This window comes from Helianthus annuus, chromosome 1 (assembly GCF_002127325.2).
Source record: "Helianthus annuus cultivar XRQ/B chromosome 1, HanXRQr2.0-SUNRISE, whole genome shotgun sequence".
Taxonomy (NCBI): Eukaryota; Viridiplantae; Streptophyta; class Magnoliopsida; order Asterales; family Asteraceae; genus Helianthus; species Helianthus annuus.
Window position 1 is genome coordinate 73,107,222 of NC_035433.2, and position 21,777 is coordinate 73,128,998.

At 35.6% G+C, this 21,777-nt stretch overlaps 3 protein-coding genes across 3 annotated transcripts; all 3 read left to right on the forward strand.

The window, feature by feature from the left end:
* The first annotated feature begins 1,994 nt into the window (after window positions 1-1,994).
* LOC110869119 (ran-binding protein 1 homolog a) lies at window positions 1,995-4,260 on the forward strand. The gene is made up of 4 exons (XM_022118411.2): window positions 1,995-2,262; window positions 2,368-2,519; window positions 2,629-2,754; window positions 3,755-4,260. The coding sequence occupies exons 1-4, from the start codon at window positions 2,114-2,116 to the stop codon at window positions 3,982-3,984; spliced, it is 657 nt and encodes a 218-aa protein (XP_021974103.1). The 5' UTR covers window positions 1,995-2,113; the 3' UTR covers window positions 3,985-4,260.
* Window positions 4,261-17,435: 13,175 nt separating this feature from the next.
* LOC110937069 (gamma-interferon-responsive lysosomal thiol protein) lies at window positions 17,436-18,613 on the forward strand. The gene is made up of 5 exons (XM_022179480.2): window positions 17,436-17,719; window positions 17,837-17,899; window positions 17,974-18,114; window positions 18,198-18,290; window positions 18,368-18,613. Exons 1-5 carry the CDS (start codon window positions 17,453-17,455, stop codon window positions 18,536-18,538), a joined length of 735 nt encoding a protein of 244 aa, XP_022035172.1. The 5' UTR covers window positions 17,436-17,452; the 3' UTR covers window positions 18,539-18,613.
* A 1,651-nt stretch (window positions 18,614-20,264) lies between these two features.
* On the forward strand, window positions 20,265-20,758 carry LOC110910029 (transcription factor asR4-like). Its single transcript, XM_022154771.1, has 2 exons — window positions 20,265-20,273; window positions 20,348-20,758. The coding sequence occupies exons 1-2, from the start codon at window positions 20,265-20,267 to the stop codon at window positions 20,756-20,758; spliced, it is 420 nt and encodes a 139-aa protein (XP_022010463.1).
* The last annotated feature ends 1,019 nt before the right edge of the window (window positions 20,759-21,777 follow it).

Sequence of the window (21,777 nt, forward strand, 5' to 3'; positions counted from 1 at the left end):
GGAACAACTCCTGGACATGTTTTTAAGGTCAATTACATGCCATATTGTTATTTACATAACTACATATATTGCTACCTGTCCTCAAGATCAACACTTGTAATTTTTTAGATCGTTAGATCATCAAATCGAATTATCATGCCATATTGTTATTTACAAAACAAATTGTTTACTGATAAAAAAAGAAGTAGATAAAGAGTTAAGTGGTTCTCTAACGTTTATATATTTATATTCCATTTAATCCATATGTACGAGCTTGCATTCCATTTATTTCGTTGGTTGTGGGTCCAAAATATAGGTATGCATGTTATTATCCGGTCATCGAGTTGTGGGCTTGTGGGTCCAAAATGCATGTTATTATCCGGTCATCGTGTTGGCCCAAACTCAGACGTCTTGCCCTTTTTTATGAACTACCTAAATAACGTGTTTGTACTAGAAAATTTCAGTTGTATCATAAATAATATTTATGATCTTATCACATACAATATTTAATAAGTATTATATCTCATAACTAAAAACAGGAGGGGTCCAGATGTGACTAGTGGGTTTCATTTGTTAAAACACTAGGTTATAACCCTGTGTATTACATGGGGTTGAATAAATAAATATTAACAAATAGTTTTAAGAAATATATTATCATTAATTTGTTGCTTATAATTATTATGAGATTGATAAATAAATAAATAAGTAGATTTGTATTGGCTTAGCAAATCTTGAATGTCGAAGGCGATGATAGGCACAAGGTTACACCATAATCCAATCCTCCACCAAACTTCCATAGCATTAGAGCAAATTGTGAATATGTGATTAACCGAGTTGCATGCTTCGTCACACATGACATAAGCCGTATTCCCGACGCTAATGTTCCTTTTTTTTTCTAACTCAATTCTAGTTGGCAACCGATGCATCTTTGCTCGCCACGCGTGAATGTTGTACTTGAGAGGAATCCAATGAATACAAATCATCCTATAGCACTCTTAACATTTCTAGTAATCTTCATACAATATCTATATTTTAAATAGAGGCACTTGCTAAGTTGCTATAGATCATGATCACCTAAACCTATAACCTACTAGTATTACAAATTTGAGTAATTAAGCAATTATAATATTCTACGTTATTATAACCAACACACAACATGTAAGCCATACCTAGAACCCACAAACAACAATATATTCACATACAAACTACACAAAACCATTCATGTTAATCAATATAATAATAAACACGATCCAATAGTATCAAACCGATTGACTATACTAACTATAAACTACAAATGAAATTTACTACTTCCCAAAAGTGACACTATAACCAGTGGCGAAACTTGAGATTTCCGACGGGGGAGGGGGGGTCGAAAACGTATATACTCAAAAATTTTACAGAACCGGGGGGTCGACAACGTATATAACAAAAAAATTTATACAAAAGCTACATACATAATACTACTGAGCGAAAAGTTCGGGGGGTCGTTCTCTCCCCCCGACCCCTTCTAACCTACTCCCCTGACTAGACTTGAACCAAACTAATATCGGGGGGGGGGGGGGGGGAGGGGGGGTGCACAAACCACTTTTTTTTTTTCCAAACCTGTTTGTATCATAAATCGAATCAGTTTAGTCAGCTTTGGTCAAAACCAGTTTGAGGATAAGACAACTCGGGCCATAAACTGGTTTGGGTGAAAAATATTCAAACCCTATTCAAATCGGTTTAGGTCGGGTTGAAACCAGTTTGAGTCCTAAACCGGTACCCATAACCGGTATTTAATTTTTTTTTTTTTTGGATCAGGTTAAAACCCGTTTAGGTGACAAGAAGGGGAACCGCTATACAAACTGCCAGTTTGGGTCGGGTTAAAACCAATTCGGCTCAAACTGGCTTGGCAGTGTAAACGGGTCGGGTTAGGAACCGGTTGTATTGTATTTGTATCCATGTACCAATTTCAACCAAACCACCCCAAGGCCCAAAGCTTCCAACAAAGCCCAATTCATAATACAAAAACCCCTTCACCTCATTCACTCATAACCCTCAACACATCTGGCCGCCGTTTCCTCCATAACCGCCGATCTCATTCTCTCTCCACCGTTCAATCCACATCTTAATCATCCTCTCTCTTCTCAATCCAATGGCCAGCAACGATCCAGACCACAAGGAGGAGGAGGAAACCACCGCCGCCGAAGAAGAAGACACCGGAGCTCAGGTCGCTCCGATCATCAAGCTTGAAGAAGTCGCCGTCAGTACCGGTGAAGAAGACGAAGACGCTATTCTAGATCTGTAATAATATCCTACTCCAGATCTAGTTTTTATGCTAGTTTTATTTGTTTTCCAGTTTACTGTTTCGAATATTGTTTCTAACCTTTTGATTATGATATGATTTAGTAAAGCGAAGTTGTATCGGTTTGATAAAGATGGAAACCAGTGGAAGGAACGAGGTGCTGGATCGGTTAGGTTTTTGAAGCATAAGAAGACTGAAAAAGTTCGTTTGGTTATGCGTCAATCGAAAACCCTAAAGATCTGTGCTAATCATTTAGGTATTGTTGAATAGTGTAGTTATATGCTTGTGTTAGTTGTAATGCTTCTAAGTTTTTATGCATCTGATTTGAATTTGTTGTTGTTGTTGTTGTTGTTGTTATGTTGTAGTTATTCCTACTATGTCTGTTCAAGAGCATGCTGGTAATGATAAGTCATGTGTGTGGCATGCTGCTGATTTTGCTGATGGTGAACTTAAGGATGAACTGTTTTGTATCAGATTTGCTTCAGTTGAGAGTAAGTTTGCTTTTGGTTTTGTATAGTGTTTTGAGTTTTTGATTTGTATTGTTTAGCTGTGTTTGTGAGTTTAAGTTAGGTGTTTGATTGTTAGTTTGATAAATACAATAGATTAATAATCCTATGAAGGTCCTAGTCGGGCGATGGGGTACCGACCGGCGATTAATAGGGATTAACCGGATTGGAAATTTTATATGTAATTTTTAAATTTTGTATGAATATAATACTTTAAAAGTTAACATAAATACATCAAAGTTAATATAGTATATTTTAAACATAAACAATTAAACTTACACATAGCAAATCAAGTACTTAAAAGTTCAAACATTAACATGTTAGTTCATGGATTGAGTTAAAACCAAGGTACTGACTTGAACCGATTAGGAAATATTAGGACCGACTTTGACCTCCGCTGATTATTTGGTTTGATTAGTTGAAATCCAATCGGTAGCCTACCGAATCTCGATTTTTGCAACACTGATCCTATGTTTTTACGTCTACTATTTTGAAATTGTTGTTCTCTTTTGATGTGTTTTTTAAATACTTTGTGTTTGGTAAATTTAATCTTCTAAACTGGGATTGAAATGATGTTGCAAGTAAAAGGTCTGAGCAAGATTTGGTGATGGGAAGTAGATGTTGGTAAAACATGAAGAGGGCCCCTGTCCTTGTTAAAGTTATGACATTGTGACATTCGCAACCTCTTCGATATCAAACAACACACCATTGTGTATTCTGTATCTTGGTGTCGGGTTGTAACAAAAGGCGTGGGTTGCATTCTAACATTGAATGCTAACTTAGACTTCTCCCAATATTTATGTCCCTCGTTGCTACGTCTCATTTTCCATCCCACTTCTTGCACATGATCACAGTTTCAATGCTGATCATCCCTCTGTTTTGCATTAGTTTATAACATGCGTTTGTAGTCGATCTTGAATTGTTCTTTATTTTGTTTTATATTGTATATTTTGTGTAATTTGTTTTGTTATTTTTTGAATTACAGATTGCAAAAAGTTTATGGAAACGTTTCAAGAAGTGGCCGAGTCTCAAAAAGGCAAGGAAGAGAACAAAGATGCTACAAATGCTGCTGGTCTTCTTGAGAAGTTAAGTGTTGAAGATAAAAAGGATGAAGAGAAAAAGGAGGAAGAGAAAGTTGAAGTCAAGGAAGTCAAAGAGGATGCGGCTGAAAAGGTTGACGAAGTCAAACCAGCTGATTCCGAGAAGAAAGAGTAAGGATGCGCTTTTCATCCAGGAGTGGAGTCAGTCTATTGGGTTTGGGTTTTTTGGTTTGTGTGATGGTTACGGGTCGGGTCGGTCAGTTTGTGTTCCAATTTGGGCGTTATAAGAGTCTGGGTTGGGTATAGATATATGGATTTTACAGATGGTATTTTCTGCATCTGGTTGGAGTTTGGGTGTCAGGTTGATGCATATTTGCATACAGACTGTTATTTGTTTTTATTACTCTGGTTGGAGTTGTTTTTTATTATTTAATTTGGTTTTGTTATATTTTATTTCTTGTTATTTTATTTTTCTGCCAAAAAGAATATTTAAATAAGAAAACACCAAATGGCTCAAGCAGATTTCAACTCAATAGGCTTAGTCAGTTGATAAAACAAATGATCTGATTAACCGGATAAAAAAATCACTCAATTTGGGGTTTCATTTCAAATTTGTGACTTGAAGATGGGCTGAAAAAATCTGGCATAAAAGTTAAAAAAAGTTATTTTTTTAAGATAATTATACATTGTGGCAATCTGCTTGCTGTTATTTACTTTTAAGAATTCTAATAGTTGAATATTATTTATGTGCACAGGAAACAAATATGTACACTAACATGGTAAAATTTTTTACTAGGATAGCAAATACCAAATTAAATTATATTGTTAACCTTTTATCAGAGTTGTATATATAGTTGAATTGCCTAAATCACATTCAATGACAGTGTAGAACATGATAAAGTTGTTACAACACCGTATTTGATTATGACCAAGTTATTTGACGAATTAATTGTTGTTTTAGCTTGAAGATCTTTGACATTCTCAAACATGTCATTAGCATGTTTATTTTCTTCATCAATCATAAAAACTGAGGCGTGTTAATGCTTATAGACGACAAAACAACCAAAAAGAAATTGGAATCCATCACCGAGGCTACCGACATGGTCTTTAAATTCTCTTGACCACCCACGAAACTAGAGAGGGTACGAGGGGTCCATTGGCCCTCCGGCTATCTATCTTCTCATTATATTTTTGCAGAAGGCCTGCATCCGTTATTTTTTCGACCTTCTCTTCCTTTTAATGTGACCCTTCATGTTTTGCAACCATAGCAAAGTGAAGACAGTCTTCATCCATCATTATACGAAGGATACAGCTCCATATTTGTTGTTTGGAAAGAAGATGTGAGAAAAAAATAAAATAATTAAAGAATATGAGTACTTCAAATAGTGGCATATGGTCTAGTTACTTTCCAGCAGTCCGGCATAAAATTTAGGCAAGCTGAACTTTTTGGTCTAAAGTATGAAATTATGAAAGCACATCAAAATATCTTTAATTTTTTTGTTTATTAATTTAATTGATTTAGCATTAATAATTCTAGATCTTGTATTTTATTTATTCATCAATTTACTTGTATTAGGATTTAACTAGAGAGTTAGGCTGCGCGATGCTGCAGGAGTTTTGTACATGTACACATACATTCTGATGTATCGCCAACACTACATAATCCGCAAATGTGATGTCAGTTGTTACCAACAAAATCAAACCTGCGATCTGACCCTTTACCACCCGTTACATAACGAACCAAACGTTTGACAAACCGTTCGACTAATTAAAGGACGAACACGAACAAAGGTCGCATTTGTTTAACTATGTTCGTGAACTATCAATAATATGCTTGTTTATTATCGTTTAGGCCACTCATGGTCCTTTGTTTTGTTTAGTTTATGTTCGGTCATTAGAAACTTGGATATTTGAAGCATTAATTTGGGATAATTATGTTTATGATTATTATGTCTAAGTTGGGCCTTTATTTTTGGATAATTATCTTTATGATTATTTTATCAAGTGTTTAACAAGGTAGTTGTGTTTAATGCTTGAGATTAAGAATGTTTTTTAAATGGTATATGTCCGTTTATGTTTTCGAACCGTTCGTCAACAAGTTAATTCCTTAATGAACGAACAGAAATTTCGTTGAATACGTGTTCGTGAACAAGTTTAATGCTAAGAATGAACATTAACAAGGTTCCGTTTGCTTCAGTTCCTTTACAACCCTAAGGCCAAGGGGGTGTGGGATGGGGGAAAGCTTTGGGGAGGTGACGTGGCCAAGGGAAACACCGCCCCCTAAAGATATTTCGGTGCCACGGTTATTCTTCCCTGAGCTCCCCGAACAACTATTCTCTCTGTCTCTTTCTTAATATTATTGGAAGATGATGAATGGGGAGACCGCACCCCTTAATAGGGGAAGGGGAAGGTGGTGAGGTGGGGAAAGGGATCCACACCCCTTGGCCTAATTGCCAACAATGCATTACTCTGTAATGTAATCTGACCCGCTACTTCTTACAAACAAATGCGACACTTGTTACCAACAAACACGTTAGGACCCTGCAATCTAACATGTTTCAAAGTGCAACCATCCGTTATATACGTGTGTGCATGTATATATATATATTATCTATCTATAAGTATTAAAGACAAATGTCGGTGTCAATGTCATGTTTAGTCCCTCCTTATTTTTACTCCTAGACCCTACAGGTTTGTTTATAGTTTGTTTCGGTCCCTCTGCAAGTCTGCATCACTTCACGTCCACTCTTCCTGCCCGGTACTACCTCTCCTCTCATCCATCGCCGCACCTTCTGCACCAGAGGACACCACCCACCAAGCCACCGCCGTTACCAAAACCGATGTCACGTCTTCGTCGTTTTTCATATACTACTACAACCGGCGACGATGATGACGTCATTTACCACCCTCCGTGCAGCTGGAGAAGATAATCCGATTCCGACCGCCAGAGAAGACATTTGTTCGAATCTGGTGAAGTCACCATACACCTCACTCGATTGATATCTACCGTCACTAACGGAGGATGGCCAGTCATCATAGACCACCTCTGGCTCTCTCTCTTTCTCTATCTTTAATTTTATTTTGTGTGGTGCAAACTGAGGTGTGATTTATGAAAATGGTGACCTCCAGATATAAAAACTTTGTTTTCTTAATAGAAGTTAGATGTATGGTTTCAACAGCATGAATGGAAAGGTCTCGCATCTCAATGCTCTCTATTCAGCCTTTTTTTTATAATTGATATACTAACAAAAGTCTTAAGGTGTTTTTTTTTATAATTGATATACATACACAAGGTTGTCATCATACAGGTCGTGTGACAAGTGAAATGGTCATACAGTCAGTATAATTTGACAACACCAACTCATACGACCCGTGCAAAACATTAATATACTAACAAAAGTAAATCTCAATGTTATAGTTTACTTTTTTTTTAATCGCACATCGTGTTCTTTTAAAAAGTAAGTCTCATAATTTTGTTTAAAAACGGGTTTGGTCAAATATAATATGCTTCATTCGAATTGTACATTTTTTACGCCGCCGCAACGCACGACGGGTAAAATTACTAGTATTATTAAAGATTAAAGATGGTGTTCAATATGGACAATACCACCATCTCCATCTTTAATTATATACATGTTGTGAATTGGAGTTTTAAAGAGAATTGAGCTCTTCCCCTAGTGGTAGCAGCATTCTACCCGTTCAAGGTTCAATAATACTCAAGTTGCTTTGTTTTTTATTTATTTATTTTTGTTATTTTAATGTTTATAAATTATAAAGGACATATTTTGTTTTACTCTTATATTTTTTTAAGATTTAAAGTTTTACAAAATTTTGAATGTATTGTTCCGATATACGATAATCAAAAACAACAATTTATTGAAAAATAACAAATGTTGTATAATAACCATTTTTTTTTACTTTTGGAATAAGTAACGTGTTGAGTTTGTGACTCGGCTTAACTTGTTTAACTTACAGAGAATTTCAATAGATAGAGATTGTGACTCGACTTAACTTGTTTAACTTACAGAGAATTAATATAAAATATTTGGTCGAATATCACCAAATAATTATACTTAAAGGATGGCCAACTCATCTTAATAATCACAACTAACACTATACCGGGGGGCTCGAAAAGTGGGCGCTGTGCAATATGTAGACGACGCGTCAGCACGCGTCAGAAAAGTGGCATGATGCAAAAACAGGAGGAGTGGGACGGGGCGTGAAAGGGTGACGTTATTCAACACGTGTGAAAAAACACGTAACTAATTTTAGGTTATTAGTAGGGTTTATGTTTCAAACATTAGGGTTAATCTTCTTAATCTTTCCTAAGCTCCAATGTGATCCAATCTTCCTGCAAAACAGCAACACCGTTAGCTCGTTAAGAGGGGAATATGGGGGTTTCCCTCTTAACCAGACTCCGACGTGAGAATAAGTAATTGCTTTGAGGAAATTAAGTGTGTGTTAAGAGTGAGAGTAGAGAGAACAGAATGTTTAATTTGAGTATGGAGGTCCCTATTTATAGCCGGAGTGGTGTAGGAGGAGATGGGCTGACGGGCCTTGGGCCGGAAGGCTACAACAAGGAATATCCTCTTTGTCTCACAGGTATCGACCGTTAATGGTTTCTAGAAGCTCTTCGGTGCTGGCGCACCTTGATTGGAACCACGTGTCCGAGTTGTCGGCCTTGCTGTCCTTCTGCCATCAGCAGGTGAGTGGAGATCATGGGGCAGTTGTCGCCGCCCCCTAATTGGTTCCACGTAGGCGTCCTTGTGTACTCTCTGTTTCCTGCACAACTGTTAGTCGTGGAGCATGATAGAGCACAGTCGGGTGGACGCTGATTGGCTCATTCTTCTGCCACTCGTACCTTTGGTACTTTCTGAAGTGGCCCTGCACCGTAACTCTTGCGCGACCCTTGTTGTGCACGTAACTATCGCGCACAAGGTTGTAGGAGTTGAGTGCTCTTATTCAGAATACTAAGTGTAAAAACTTATGTTATCTCTTGTTTGGGTCTTGCGCGAGGCTCAGGCTCTATGTAAGTAGCCCACGCGAGTCTATGGATTAATCAGTTTTTTGAGTAAGGAGTATGGTATAGCGCGCGACCTGAATGGTCTGCACGGCTTTTTGGGACCATACCCCTTCAACGTGACACACGTTTTATTATTATTATTTGGTTATTCAAAATTTTATAAATTCTATATAATCTAAAATTAACATTAATAATAATTAAAAAAATAACATTAAAAAACATTACATAATTTAAAAAAAATTACATAATTAAAAGAAATATAACATAAGTTAAAAACGAAATAAAAAAAACACACGGAATAAACTTAAAAAAAAATACTACATGATTAAAAGTAAACGTTAAACCTAAACATGATTAAACAAAAAACTTAATTTTTAGCCACGCCGAAACTTGTTTGAAGTCACGTTTGTAGGCGTGCTTATAGTTGATGAGGGCGACTTGTAAGGAGTTTTTTTTTTTTTTTTTGCAGAAATAGTGCTGTTAGGAAAAAACTTTTCACAAATAATGCATGCTCAAAAAAATTTCACAAGTAATGCTATCTCCATTGCAAATGGTGATTTTTCTTAAGAAGTAGGTTTTGCCAGGAATGTTGTAGGGAATTTCAGCTTTAATCATTGGAATATTGTACAAAAATCTATTATGAATGGCGATTTTAGGTACACCTGTAACAACTCTCGCCAAAATTACAATTTCTTATTTTATTAATGTCCATTAGGAAACTCTAATTGAGACCCCCAAGTAGTTTGGCATGACCCATAATTTTCAGAACAATCGAAACTAGGATCAGGCCCCCCTAAAACTCAAGGGGGGTATCCCCTAATTGACATTATCCGTTTAAAACGGATTCAAAACACGTAGTTTTCGAGTTTGTTGACTCATTTAGGCTATACAAGACACGAGGCTACCCTACCCTAAAGGGGTAGCCGTCGCGCCACGCGCCAGGACCAGGTGGGTCTGGCGCGCCACGCGAGGGGGACCAAATTTCAGTATATAATGCAGGGGTTTGGCACTTGCATGGCTGTCTTGTTTCGACATAAAAATTCGTTTCGTACGTTGAGTTATACACTTTTCCGTTCTAAAAACACACACAGTCACGAACCTCTGCTGCGACAACAGGGTAATAACTCGATCACTACTACGATACAATTTCCGATCGATTGAAACCGATCCGATGGATGTTTAAGTGCTGCCCGAATCGGGGCTATACTTTGTCATTCATCGTGAGGGTTTTGATTTCGTGAGTTTATCGTAAAAGCTGTATTAAGTTACTGACCTAGTTTCGTGTGCATTGTTATTTAACTAGGTTACAAGGCTAAATCAGTAGGCAAAGTTCTGTCCAACTAAACTTGCAATGTGAGTCATTCTATTTTTATCAAATTGCTTTACAAAACCCTAAATGTTTTCCAGTTACACTTTGCAGTGATTAAGTCTTTGCTTATCTTTAATTACTGGCAGTATGTGGGGGTTTTTGTGCACATTACTACTAACGATTTATCACTTTAGGTGGGCGGGCCTAATTATGTCCAGAGTCATAGATTCGGTCGAGTGACAGCTGAACCAGCTAATTATAAGATAGGGGCAAATATAAAAACCCTTAATGCTGTACGTATATTTCTAGGCTTTCACAGTTTTGGTTTGTATATTCATAATGATACCATGAGCGCTTTAGGGCGTCCTCAAGATATGTTTTCAGATACCGCTATCCAATTACAACCCGTCTTTGCTCAATGGATACAAAACACCCACGCTTTAGCACCTGGTGCAACGGCTCCTGGTGCAACAGCAAGCACCAGTTTAACTTGGGGGGGCGGTGATTTAGTAGCAGTGGGTGGCAAGGTAGCTTTGTTACCTATTCCATTAGGAACCGCGGATTTTTTGGTACATCACATTCATGCATTTACGATTCATGTGACGGTATTGATACTTCTGAAAGGTGTAACAATGTGTGTTTTGTGCAAATTGAATGACTCGCCAGTATTTCCCCGCTGATAAAAATCTTTTTAAACATGTTTCAGGTGATTTACTGTGAATCAGGGAAACGTGCCGCGTAGCACAACCAGCTTGAAGAATGTGGCTTAATAAATAAATAAACATGTTTTTTGTAAACAGGGAATTTCCCCGAGAAATTCCTTTATTGTAAATTATGGGGTTTATCCCGAAAATGTGAAATAAATAATCGGGCATTTTCAGTTAAAAGATGCTGTTAAAATTTCCGCTACCAAATTAAATATAAATACCACGGGTTTCTGTCCGCGGCTCCTGAAACGGATAAAGCCGAGTCGCGGGTCGTGACAACACCTCCATTGTGAATGGCGATTTCAGATAAAGCCTGGTACACATGCCATTATTAATGGTGATTTCTGAAGATGTAGCCATTCGAAATGGCGTTTTCTGGTACTTTCTGGTACGCACTCCATTTACAATGGAGATTTCTGGTACACACTCAATTCACAATGAAGATTTCTGCAAATTAATGTCAGGGCTTTGGACTTTAGTTTTTTGAATGGGTTATATATACACGTAAATAACAAAGTATGAGGAGTTATTTTTCGAAATGGTAGGAAATTTATGTCAATAACTTGTCATCAGTCATTTATGGCTACATCTTTAGAAATCGCCAGTGTGTACCAGAAAGTACCAGAAATCGCCATTTTGAATGGCTACATCTTCAGAAATCGCCATTGATAATGGCATGTGTACCAGACTTTACTAGAAATCGCCATTGTTAATGGAGATGTACCAATGATTATCTGAAACCAATGATTAAAGCTGAAATTCCCTGCAACATTCCTGGCAAAGTCTACTTCTTAAGAAAAATCACCATTTGCAACAGAGATAGCATTACTTGTGGATTTTTTTTGAGCATGGCATTATTTGTGAAAAGTTTTTCCATAACAGCACGATTTCTGCAAAAAAACCCACTTGTAAGATGTCGTCTTCCGCAAGGCTACCATCCTCATTTTCCACCGCGTTGTGCACCGTCTCAAATCTTTCACCATCCAACAGATAGTCCTAGAACGTGAAGAATGTGCATCCACAATTTGGGTCTGGAAAATACGCCCCCAAACGGACACCCCCCCCCCCTGAGCGATTATGAGGCGTGTAGTAAGTAAGCGTTTCTACCCACGATTCACACAACGCGATGTCCTCTTCTTTGGTCCACGGAATCGTTGCCATTTTTTTTTTTGAAATTTTTGAAGTGGAAATGAGTAGAAAGTTGGGAGAAATTTAGATAAATTATGAGTGTTTGTAAAAAAAAGGAAGAATGGGGTTGTATATATAGAAACGGGATCAGGAGAAAACGCTCAAAATTGTGAGAACGGTGAGAATGCTTTCTGGCCTAACACGTGTCACGCCGCTTAGAAAAGGGCGGAGGGGCTTTTTTGTCCTTTCTTCTTCTTCTTCTTTTCCAGTTCCGCTTTTCTCAATATTGTTGGTTTTTAAGATTTTTGGCGTTAACCAAATTCAATATTTAATGGCGTTTAATGGTTTCATTGTATTAACATTTTGGCGCTTATGGCAATTTATTCAAATCGTATGCCATTATCTATTTGAATGGGGTTTTCCAAGGCGTTTTAAACAAGATGGCCCATTGTTCTATTATTTTTTTTATAAACATTTTGGCGTTTGTGTTATCTTGGCGTTTTACTATTGTTATATTATATTTCAACCAAAGGAAAAAAAATACAAGCGAAGAAAATAAATTAAAAATCCTAACCGGATCTCTCTTCCCAATCTTCACTGTCATCAGTCTCTCTCTTCTTTAATAGTACTAGAACTGTCACCAAATATATGGCGTTTTATGTAAAACTTAACAAACCCATTGGTTTGATATTTTTGCCTGCTCGTCTGTTTGATCTGGCTTTTTTTGTGAATGTTTGGGGGCATAGATCTATGTCGTGTGAGTGAGTTTTTTCGCTTTTTCTTTATATTGATCTTCATCTTTATAATCAACCCACTCTTCATTGTCATTGATCTCTTCTCGTCATCCAAACTTTCTTCAAGAACAAAAAATACAAAATGCCATATGGCTGGCATCAGTATCTTTTTCTTAAATTTTTGTCCATCTCATGCAGCAAAATCTTTCGGAGTTACTCTCTTCTGATAATAATTCATTCAGTGAAACTTCACGAAGAACAATTATGAATATCCAAGAAAGCATATTACCCATCTTTGATTTTTTTTGGCGTTTTTCAATGAGTGGTATTTAGTAGTATTGGCATTTGTTTTTTTTTTTATTTGATAATATAGAAGTTGCTGAGACGTATCATCTTATAGGATGTCTTTTTGGCGCCTAAGTTAGGCGGTGCATTATTATAATAAAGTATTCGTCTTTTCAGTTACTGTTTGTAATTATTGTTTTTGATAAGCTTTATCTCTGAAGTCTGTAACACGTCCTATCTTTCAAGTTTGGCGTTTTAGATTCTAATATAATAAATTTTCCCTATCTTCAGTATTACTGATTTGTATTTTTTGTTTCTAGTTACATTTTCAAGTTTGTTTTTTATTTTTTATTTTATTTTTTGTTTTTTATAATAGTTTTTCAAAGTAATTTTATTATAGTTTGGGAGTTTTTGGTGGCGTTTAACGGGATGATATCGTTTAAACAAACAATTTGGTTGTTTTGGCGTTTTTATTATCTATGGCGTTTTTATTATATAACAATCAACTGAAAAGGAAAATAAAAAAAAATACATAAACAATTGATCTTTGAAATCTTCACTGTCACCAGTCTCTTTCTTCTTTTTTGAATCATGTTAACTGGCTGGTTCGACTTTCATATGATTCATTTTGTTTTTTTGTTTTTCAAGTAGTTTTATGTGTCGCTGTTTGGAAGCACACAGTCTGACATCAGCATCTTTTTCTTGAAGATTTGTCCATCTCATGCAGCAAAATGTTATTGAGTTTAGACCCTTTTTCAGCCAACAATCTTGAATTTCACAATGAACAATGTTTGATTTTTTAACTTTTTTGGCGTTTTACCTATAAAAAGAATGCCATGAAATAAGAGCATCTTAAACGTCAAATTTTGATCATGCTAAAATCAATAATGTTTTGCTGTATGAGATGGACAACATTGTTAATCCTCTGTTAAGAAAGATAACTGACATGTTGTCCACCCCATACAGCTAAACTTTATTGACAACAAAGCTCAATAATGTTTTTGTATGTTTTGGCGTTATAAATTGGATGGAAGTTGAGGATTAGTCAATAAGATTTTACTCAATGAAATGTACAACATCCTCTCTTAAGGATTTTGTCCATTTCATTGAGCGAAATCTTTACAGACAACCAAACTGAATTTCAAAAAAACGTTTTGGGTTAGAAGGTTTTTGATGTTTGGGTTTTTTGGCGTTTCTAAGGCGAATGAGATATATGAAATATGGTGTTTGGATTTTTGTGTGTGTTTTTTATTGAAGGTCTGAGATGTTGTATATATAGGTTTTTTTGGCGGTTTTTCTTAGGCGGGATTTTACCCTAATTAAGTTTGGCGTTTTATATATAATGACGTTTTTACTGGGTATGGTCTGTGATTTTTGTTTTTGGGGTGTTATTTCATAAGATGGCGTTTTGTGTGGAGAAGTCAAAAGACCCTTTTATTCTTAATGAAGCGCGTCCACATAATAAAATTGATGTTATTTACGAAAACGCCACCGCGCCAATCTAGTCCATAGATTGTTTTGATCGGACGATCGATAAGCGTTCTCACCGTTCTCACACTTTCTACCGTTTTCTCTAAATCCCGACCCTGTATATATAAAGGAAGTTATTTATTTTTAAAAAGTAACTTTAAAAAAAAAACCTTACCGGTTGACACACAACGGCTATTACGCATGTCCACTCAGAACGTGTCACGTCACCCACATATGTTCTCCACGCTGGTGGAAATCCTACCGACCAGTGGCAGATCCAGAATTTTTCGTCAGCGGGTGCATAATATGGACAAGTCAATATGGGTCAAATGGACCACGGGAAACGGTTAGTTAGTGATATGTTAGAATAAGTATACTAAATTTAACCACTATCTAAAGCGATAAAACTAACGCCATCAAAACATGTGTAAAGAGCAAATGGAGAGCAAGAAAGAACTTGATTTACTAACACCTTTTAGCGGTGCATGACAACTGCTCGAGGCCTTGAGTGGGTGATTGCCTTCAAACTAATGGAAATACAAAATATGAGATTGAAGAAGGAGATCTGTAATATAATAACTCAACAATAGCTGATTAACATCAAAGAATGACGAGTTTGAAAAAAAATAAGCATTTGAAAAATAATTTAATGACATATATAATTTCCTTTAACTCTTAATCGGTAATAGTTACTTATTTTTTACTAATGTACATGACATAATCAAATATTGGGAGTCCGTTATAACACGCATCAGCTGGGTGCATTTGCTATCACAGGTTAGTTATTTCTATAGTAAAGATTTTTTTTAGTATTTTTGTAGTATGTTTGTGACAGCTACATCATTATTTATTATTTAAGCCAGGGTGCCATTTTTATGAAGCAGCTCTTAATATGGTACGACAGATATATATGAAATTTTTTGTCTCATGTGGACACGCTTTTTTTTCATGTTCATTGATTGGTTTAAACGTAATCACAATGCCTACTACTACTCCTTAGCTTAGATTCTTTCATTACAAATAGATTGGTAATTAAGCTGCTTTTACTTTTTCTTTGCTTATGCATGCTTAACTTTTATTCTAGTGAAATGAGTTATCTAACATTCTGTCTAATGATTAGTTACTTTTATGCAAAACCATTCCACATATTTAAGTTTATTTCTTGTTTGTTTGTTTAATATACTTGCATTTACCTGATGTTGTTTTATGATTAATGATTGTTGATGTGCAATCCTAATCACCCTTTGTTCATTATTTTAGCTAAGATATTTCTTATGCAAAACTACTCAGTGATTATGCATTGGTCTTCAGTTCTCAAAAAGGGACAAAGAAGCAATTAATATTGTTATGTGTGCTTTGGTATATGCAATTTCCTATCAATTGTGAATCATTTATATCAGTTCATTCTTGTAAAGTTTCGCAATCTTGTTACTAGGGGTGGCAAATAATCGGATTGTGTAATGGGTCATTAGGGGTGGCAAATTGACAGTTCATGTCCGGATTGCTTACCTATTATTTTTATCGTTTTAAAAAACTCAGCCCAAATCTTGACATACAACCCATTAACCAGAACATGACCCGTTTAGACCCAACCCTCGCCCATTTATTTTCGGTGTCTGGAATTGCCACCTGTAATAACAAGTACGTTTTTGTGCTAGCTAGCCGAAATTCGTTCTTATAAACTTATCAATAGTTAATGCATTAAAATATGATTTACAAGTGTTTTATTACTATTGTAGTTGTTTAGGTTAATTTAAATGAAGCTGACTTATAGAATTTATATGCATTTCAATAAATTTCTGATAAATTTCACCCCGTTTTCTAATTATCCAACTGCAGTAATATATCCTGGATTTTTTTCTCGTTGACTGTCTTGATTAAACGCCATAACTAACTCAATGGACAAATCCTACAGTTTCTTTTTTTTTTTTGTAGTAAATATTAATGTTTTTTCTGTATCATGTAGCATTAAACTTTAATAACACACCATAAGCTTTTCACTTTTTAAAACCTAACAACAAAATTTTATATTTTATACCAATCCATACGGCTTGCTTATTTTTATCAACTTTTCAACCCGTCGCAAAGTGCGGGCAATTACCTACTAATAATTGTTTATATAACGTGAATATAAATCTCATGCCTTGTGTACACATGTGATATGTCATGGATGAAACCTGGGCATACTTACGTACAGATTTATATTGGGGACCCTTATATGTGTTGTTACGACAGACATATCAACAAAGTGCTACTAAAGGGTCATACGAGGGTCACATGAGGAAGATACACGAGTGAAAAGTTGATACGTGATTTCCGTAGTCACGTGTCACATGAATTTAACCATGTTTTGATAGGAAGAAAGTTTGATACAATATGACTATAAAGTTATAACCTCAGTGATTAAAAAAAACATATTTAACACCATGATAATGTATTTCATATTGCGTGTTGTCACAAGAATTGCATTCCATAATCAATAAATTATCTTGATATAATATTCTCACGTAATTAAGTTAACCGTTTTTGTAGCCTAGTCAAGAAATAGGACATGTTTAAATTTTTTTATAAAACAAGCACTTAACCCTTTTGATAGTTCATTAATACATCCACGAAAAAGCCAAAAAGGAGATAAATACATAATGACGGCAATCCATATAAGTTGCAGAATCAACAAGTTACATTTGTTAAATAATTACATATACTATGTTAAGTATGAACTTAACTGAAAAATTGAGAATATTGTAACCTAGTCTATAAAAAGGATACTTTAATATTTTATAAATCACGAAACTGAACGATTTCACCCTTTTGGTAGTTCATTAATCTATCCACGCAAATGCCATAAACGAGATGAACACATAATGGCAGCAATGTAAATAAACATGATATGAAGACTAATGTGGAGCGAAAATCAGTATATAAAGAGCATAAATAAACACTAGAGTCTTCAACTTTTCACTTACAGTGACAGTGTAGTAATCAACATGGAGGCCCATCTTGATTACCGATCGAAAAATGTTATTGTTCTCCTTTTTCTAATTGTCTCTTTATCTGCAACTCTAGTGCATCCAGTTACGGCACAAAAAGTGAAGCTGGCTTTATACTACGAAGCTCTGTGTGATGCTAGTGCGATTTTCCTAAACTTCCATCTATCCAAGATATTCGATAACGGCCTTATTGATATCGTTGATCTCAAGCTCAGTCCCTATGGAAATGCTAAGCTTGGTTCCAATGGCACCATTCTTTGTCAAGTTAGTAATTTTCACCTTTTGTTAATAGCATATATTAATGATTAATCCTTAAACATCATGGTTCAAACAAACAAACATACTAAATCGCTAACTAAGATAATCGATTTCATGTTGCAGCATGGTGAATGGGAATGCAGGCTAAATACTGTTGAGGCTTGTGCAATCAATGCATGGCCTGTGGTAAGATTCAACAATGTTAAATGATCAATATTTCTATGTTTCTAAAATCTAACACAAAGTCTTGATTAATGCAGGGTGACCACTTCAGGTTTATCTATTGTGTGGAGAGTTTAAGTTTACATGACAAGTATAGTGAGTGGGAAACTTGTTTTCAGAAATTAAAGTTAGACCCAAAAGATGTTACTGGTTGTGTCACCAGTGGACTTGGACACAAGGTTAGTTTTCGTGGCTAGTTATTTAAGGGTTGTGTTTTGAACTTACGCGTGATGCGTTATATATGTATACATCTATTATGCAGCTCGAGCTACAATATGCGGATGAAATAAGCGCTCTTAAACCTCCTCATGAGTATGTGCCATGGGTCGTAGTGGACGGACAACCACTCAAAGAGGTAAGCATTGTGTGTTATCTTTAAGTCTCTAAATTTGTAATAACGTTGTTATTTGTCAAATTTGTTTTGAGTTGCAGAATACCCGATATTTCATGAGGTATGTATGTAACGCTTATAAAGGATCTAAAGTGCCCCAAGCTTGCCATGAGTTATCTCTCCCGAATCGCAGTGCAAAACCATTCAATCATGTGTGCTACAAAGAAGACAACAATGCAAAATCAAAGTCAAAGGTTTTGAAATCTTTGTAAAGCTATTGTGGGGCTTGATTCCACATCTATGTTTTGAGAAACATGTAATAAAGATATGAAATGTTTTGACAAGAGTATTTCATGTTGTTAAACTAGATAATATATATTGTCATTTTACTTTAGTTGCATGAGTTTTTATGGAAAAAAGGGTAAATCATTAGAATTTTTTGCAGAAATGAGTGGTCTAGACAAAAAAAGAGTGTTATTAGGTGAAGTTGAAATATGTTTTCAGATTTAGGTAGGTTGTGAATTGAAATAGCGACCTTCTACCATTTTACTGCAAAAAATTAGAAGTTCTGCCAAAAGCTGCAAAGCATGTACAAGATCGCAGATTGAAACAGCGACCTTGTGAAGGTCGCTGTTTGAAGTACCAATCTTCCTAAAGGTCGCAGTTTGATGTACAAACCTTCCTAAAGGTCGCAGATTCATGTCACAACCTTCCTAAAGGTCGCAGATTCATGTACAAACCTTGTTAAAGGTTGCAGATTCATGTCACAACCTTTTTAAAGGTCGCAGTTTTGTCTCCCAAGCCTATATAAGGTCGCTGTTTTGTCTCCCAAGCCTATATAAGGTCTCTGTTTTGAACCACAACTTTATTAAAGGTCGCAGATTTGTCTCGCAACTTTATTAAAGGTCCGCAGATTCATGTACAGTCTTTGTAAATAACGACAAAGTTTGCAGAATTTATTCAGCTTTCGGATGGTAGTGTATAGGTGCCTGTTTGAGGTTTTTGTCCATTTGCTGCATGAAATGTGAGTGGTAAATGTGAAGGTGATATGACTTGACCCTAGCTCTCACATGATATGAAATAAAACCTGCTAATTTGAATAGTTGTGTGTAAGAGAATCCAACTGTAGTGTAAGAAAAATTCTGCAAACACCATGAATTCGAAAATTGAGGCACAGAGTGAAGTATTTACATATGAACATAAAGCAAAGGAGTTGAGATATTTTTTTAACAAACACAGTATGTTCACAACACACGAATTTGGTGTGCATCTGTTATGTGTAGTTGTGTTACAAATTTAGATTTTCAGAACACATTTAATATCATTCTGCGAGCTTCATAAACTTTGTAGTATGAAACAACAACCTTTATTAAGCTTGCCATATGAATCTGCAACCTTTAATAAAGTTGTGGTTCAAAACAGAGACCTTATATAGGCTTGTGAGACAAAACAGCGACCTTATATGGATTTGTGACATCAAACTGCGACCTTTAAAAAGGTTTGTACATGAATCTGCGACCTTTAACAACGTTTGTACATGAAACAGCAACCTTTAAGAAGGTTTGTACATGAAACAGCGACCTTCACATGGTTTGTACATCAAACTGCGACCTTTAGGAAGATTGGTACTTCAAACAGCGACCTTCACAAGGTCGCTGTTTCAATCTGCGATCTTGTACATGCTTTGCAGCTTTTGGCAGAACTTCTGATTTTTTTGCAGTAAAATGATACAAGGTCGCTATTTCAATTCACAACCTACCTAAATCTGAAAACATAATTCTACTTCACCTAATAACACTCTTTTTTTGTCTAGACCACTTATTTCTGCAAAAAATTCAAATCATTATGCTAGACAATTGATACGTACCTGCTTCCATGCCATGCACTACAAGAAAAAACAATTTTAGGGACACAATTTTTAGGATGGAACAGGTTAGTTTTATCACCGATGCCCCTTAACTTCTCTACTAAATGAGTTGTTATTCTTTATTATTAATGATGGAACAGGTTAGTTTTATCGATTTTAATGCAGTTATGCTGTCGAATTTTAGTAAAAAAATCTAATGTATCTTTTAATGTAGGGTAAAATTCAAGACGAGTTAGCTAGAGTGTTGAGAGATGTGGATGATACTTCACCAGTTGATGAACTCGAGGTACTCAAAAGTGCCTTGGGTCATAGGAATGGGCACGTACGCGGTGTTGGTCGTGTTGTTAAAAATGTCACCCACGAAATATCGAGCTCAAACCCCCCGCCACGACAACAACAACAATTGGAAGAAATGCAACAAATGCGACAAGAAATACAAGAAATGCGACAACAACAACAACAACAACAAGTGCAAGTGCAACCATTCTCAAACCAAGCAATAATGGAACTACAACAACAACATGCGTTTCAAATGCAACAAATGGAAGCACAATTTCAATGCCGACTTAATGAATTGAAACGAAAAATGCGTCAAGTTGACGAAGATGATGAAGATGATGATTAGAATTAGATATTTGCATTAAACTTTTAATTTGAAGTTTGTACTCGATAACTAATGTTTATTTTGAAGCTTGGACTTGATAACTATGACGAATATTTTGTATTTTGAATCTTTAGTATAATATGTAGTTTTGAAATTTCATGTTTAAATTCAGTTTAAAAAAGCAGGTTAATAATTGTAAAAAAACGCATTAAAAATAATAATCTGTAGGGACGACATATTGTCCCTATAGAAAAAAATAGAAAAAAATGATTTTGAACTTGGTGGAACCACATATCGTCCCTATACATTTAAACCAATTTTTTTTATTTTAACTTTATATGGACGACTTTTGATCTCTAAAAGTTTAAACCAATTTTTTTATTTTAACTCTATAGGGACGACTTTTGGTCTCTAAAACTTTAAACCAATTTTTTTATTTTTTTATTTTAACTTTATAGGGACGACTTTTGGCCTCTAAAAGTTTAAACCATTTTTTTTATTTTAACTCTATAGGAACGACTTTTGGTATCGAAAACTTTAAACCGGTTTTTTTTTTTAACTCTATAGGGACGACTTTTGGTCTCTAATAGTTGATCTACGGGGACAACACCAATAGGGACCATCCTGTAGGGAGGGGCCTATAGAAACAAAAGATGTGATACCATATGTCGTTCCCATGGGTTAAAAAGACCTATAGGAACGATAAGTCGTCCTTAAAAGTTAAAAAAAATTGGTTTCCACATGTGTTTTTCCTTGTTGTGATGGCATGTAGCCATGTATCCCACGTTATCATGTGATGTATCCATGTCTTCTATTTGCATTTTTCAGTTTACATTTCCTTTATTATATGTCGCACGGTTTTTTAAGATAAGCAAGTAGTGGTTCATGGGCGGATCTATGGGAGGGCAGAGTTTTTGGTTTTTCATGTTGTCAAAGAATTGAACAATGGTTTTTCCGTGTTGTTAAATAGTTGAACAATGAAAATAGATGGGGAGTGTCTGATCGAATTGATCAGGTCATGTAGGAACAAGGTTCAAGTC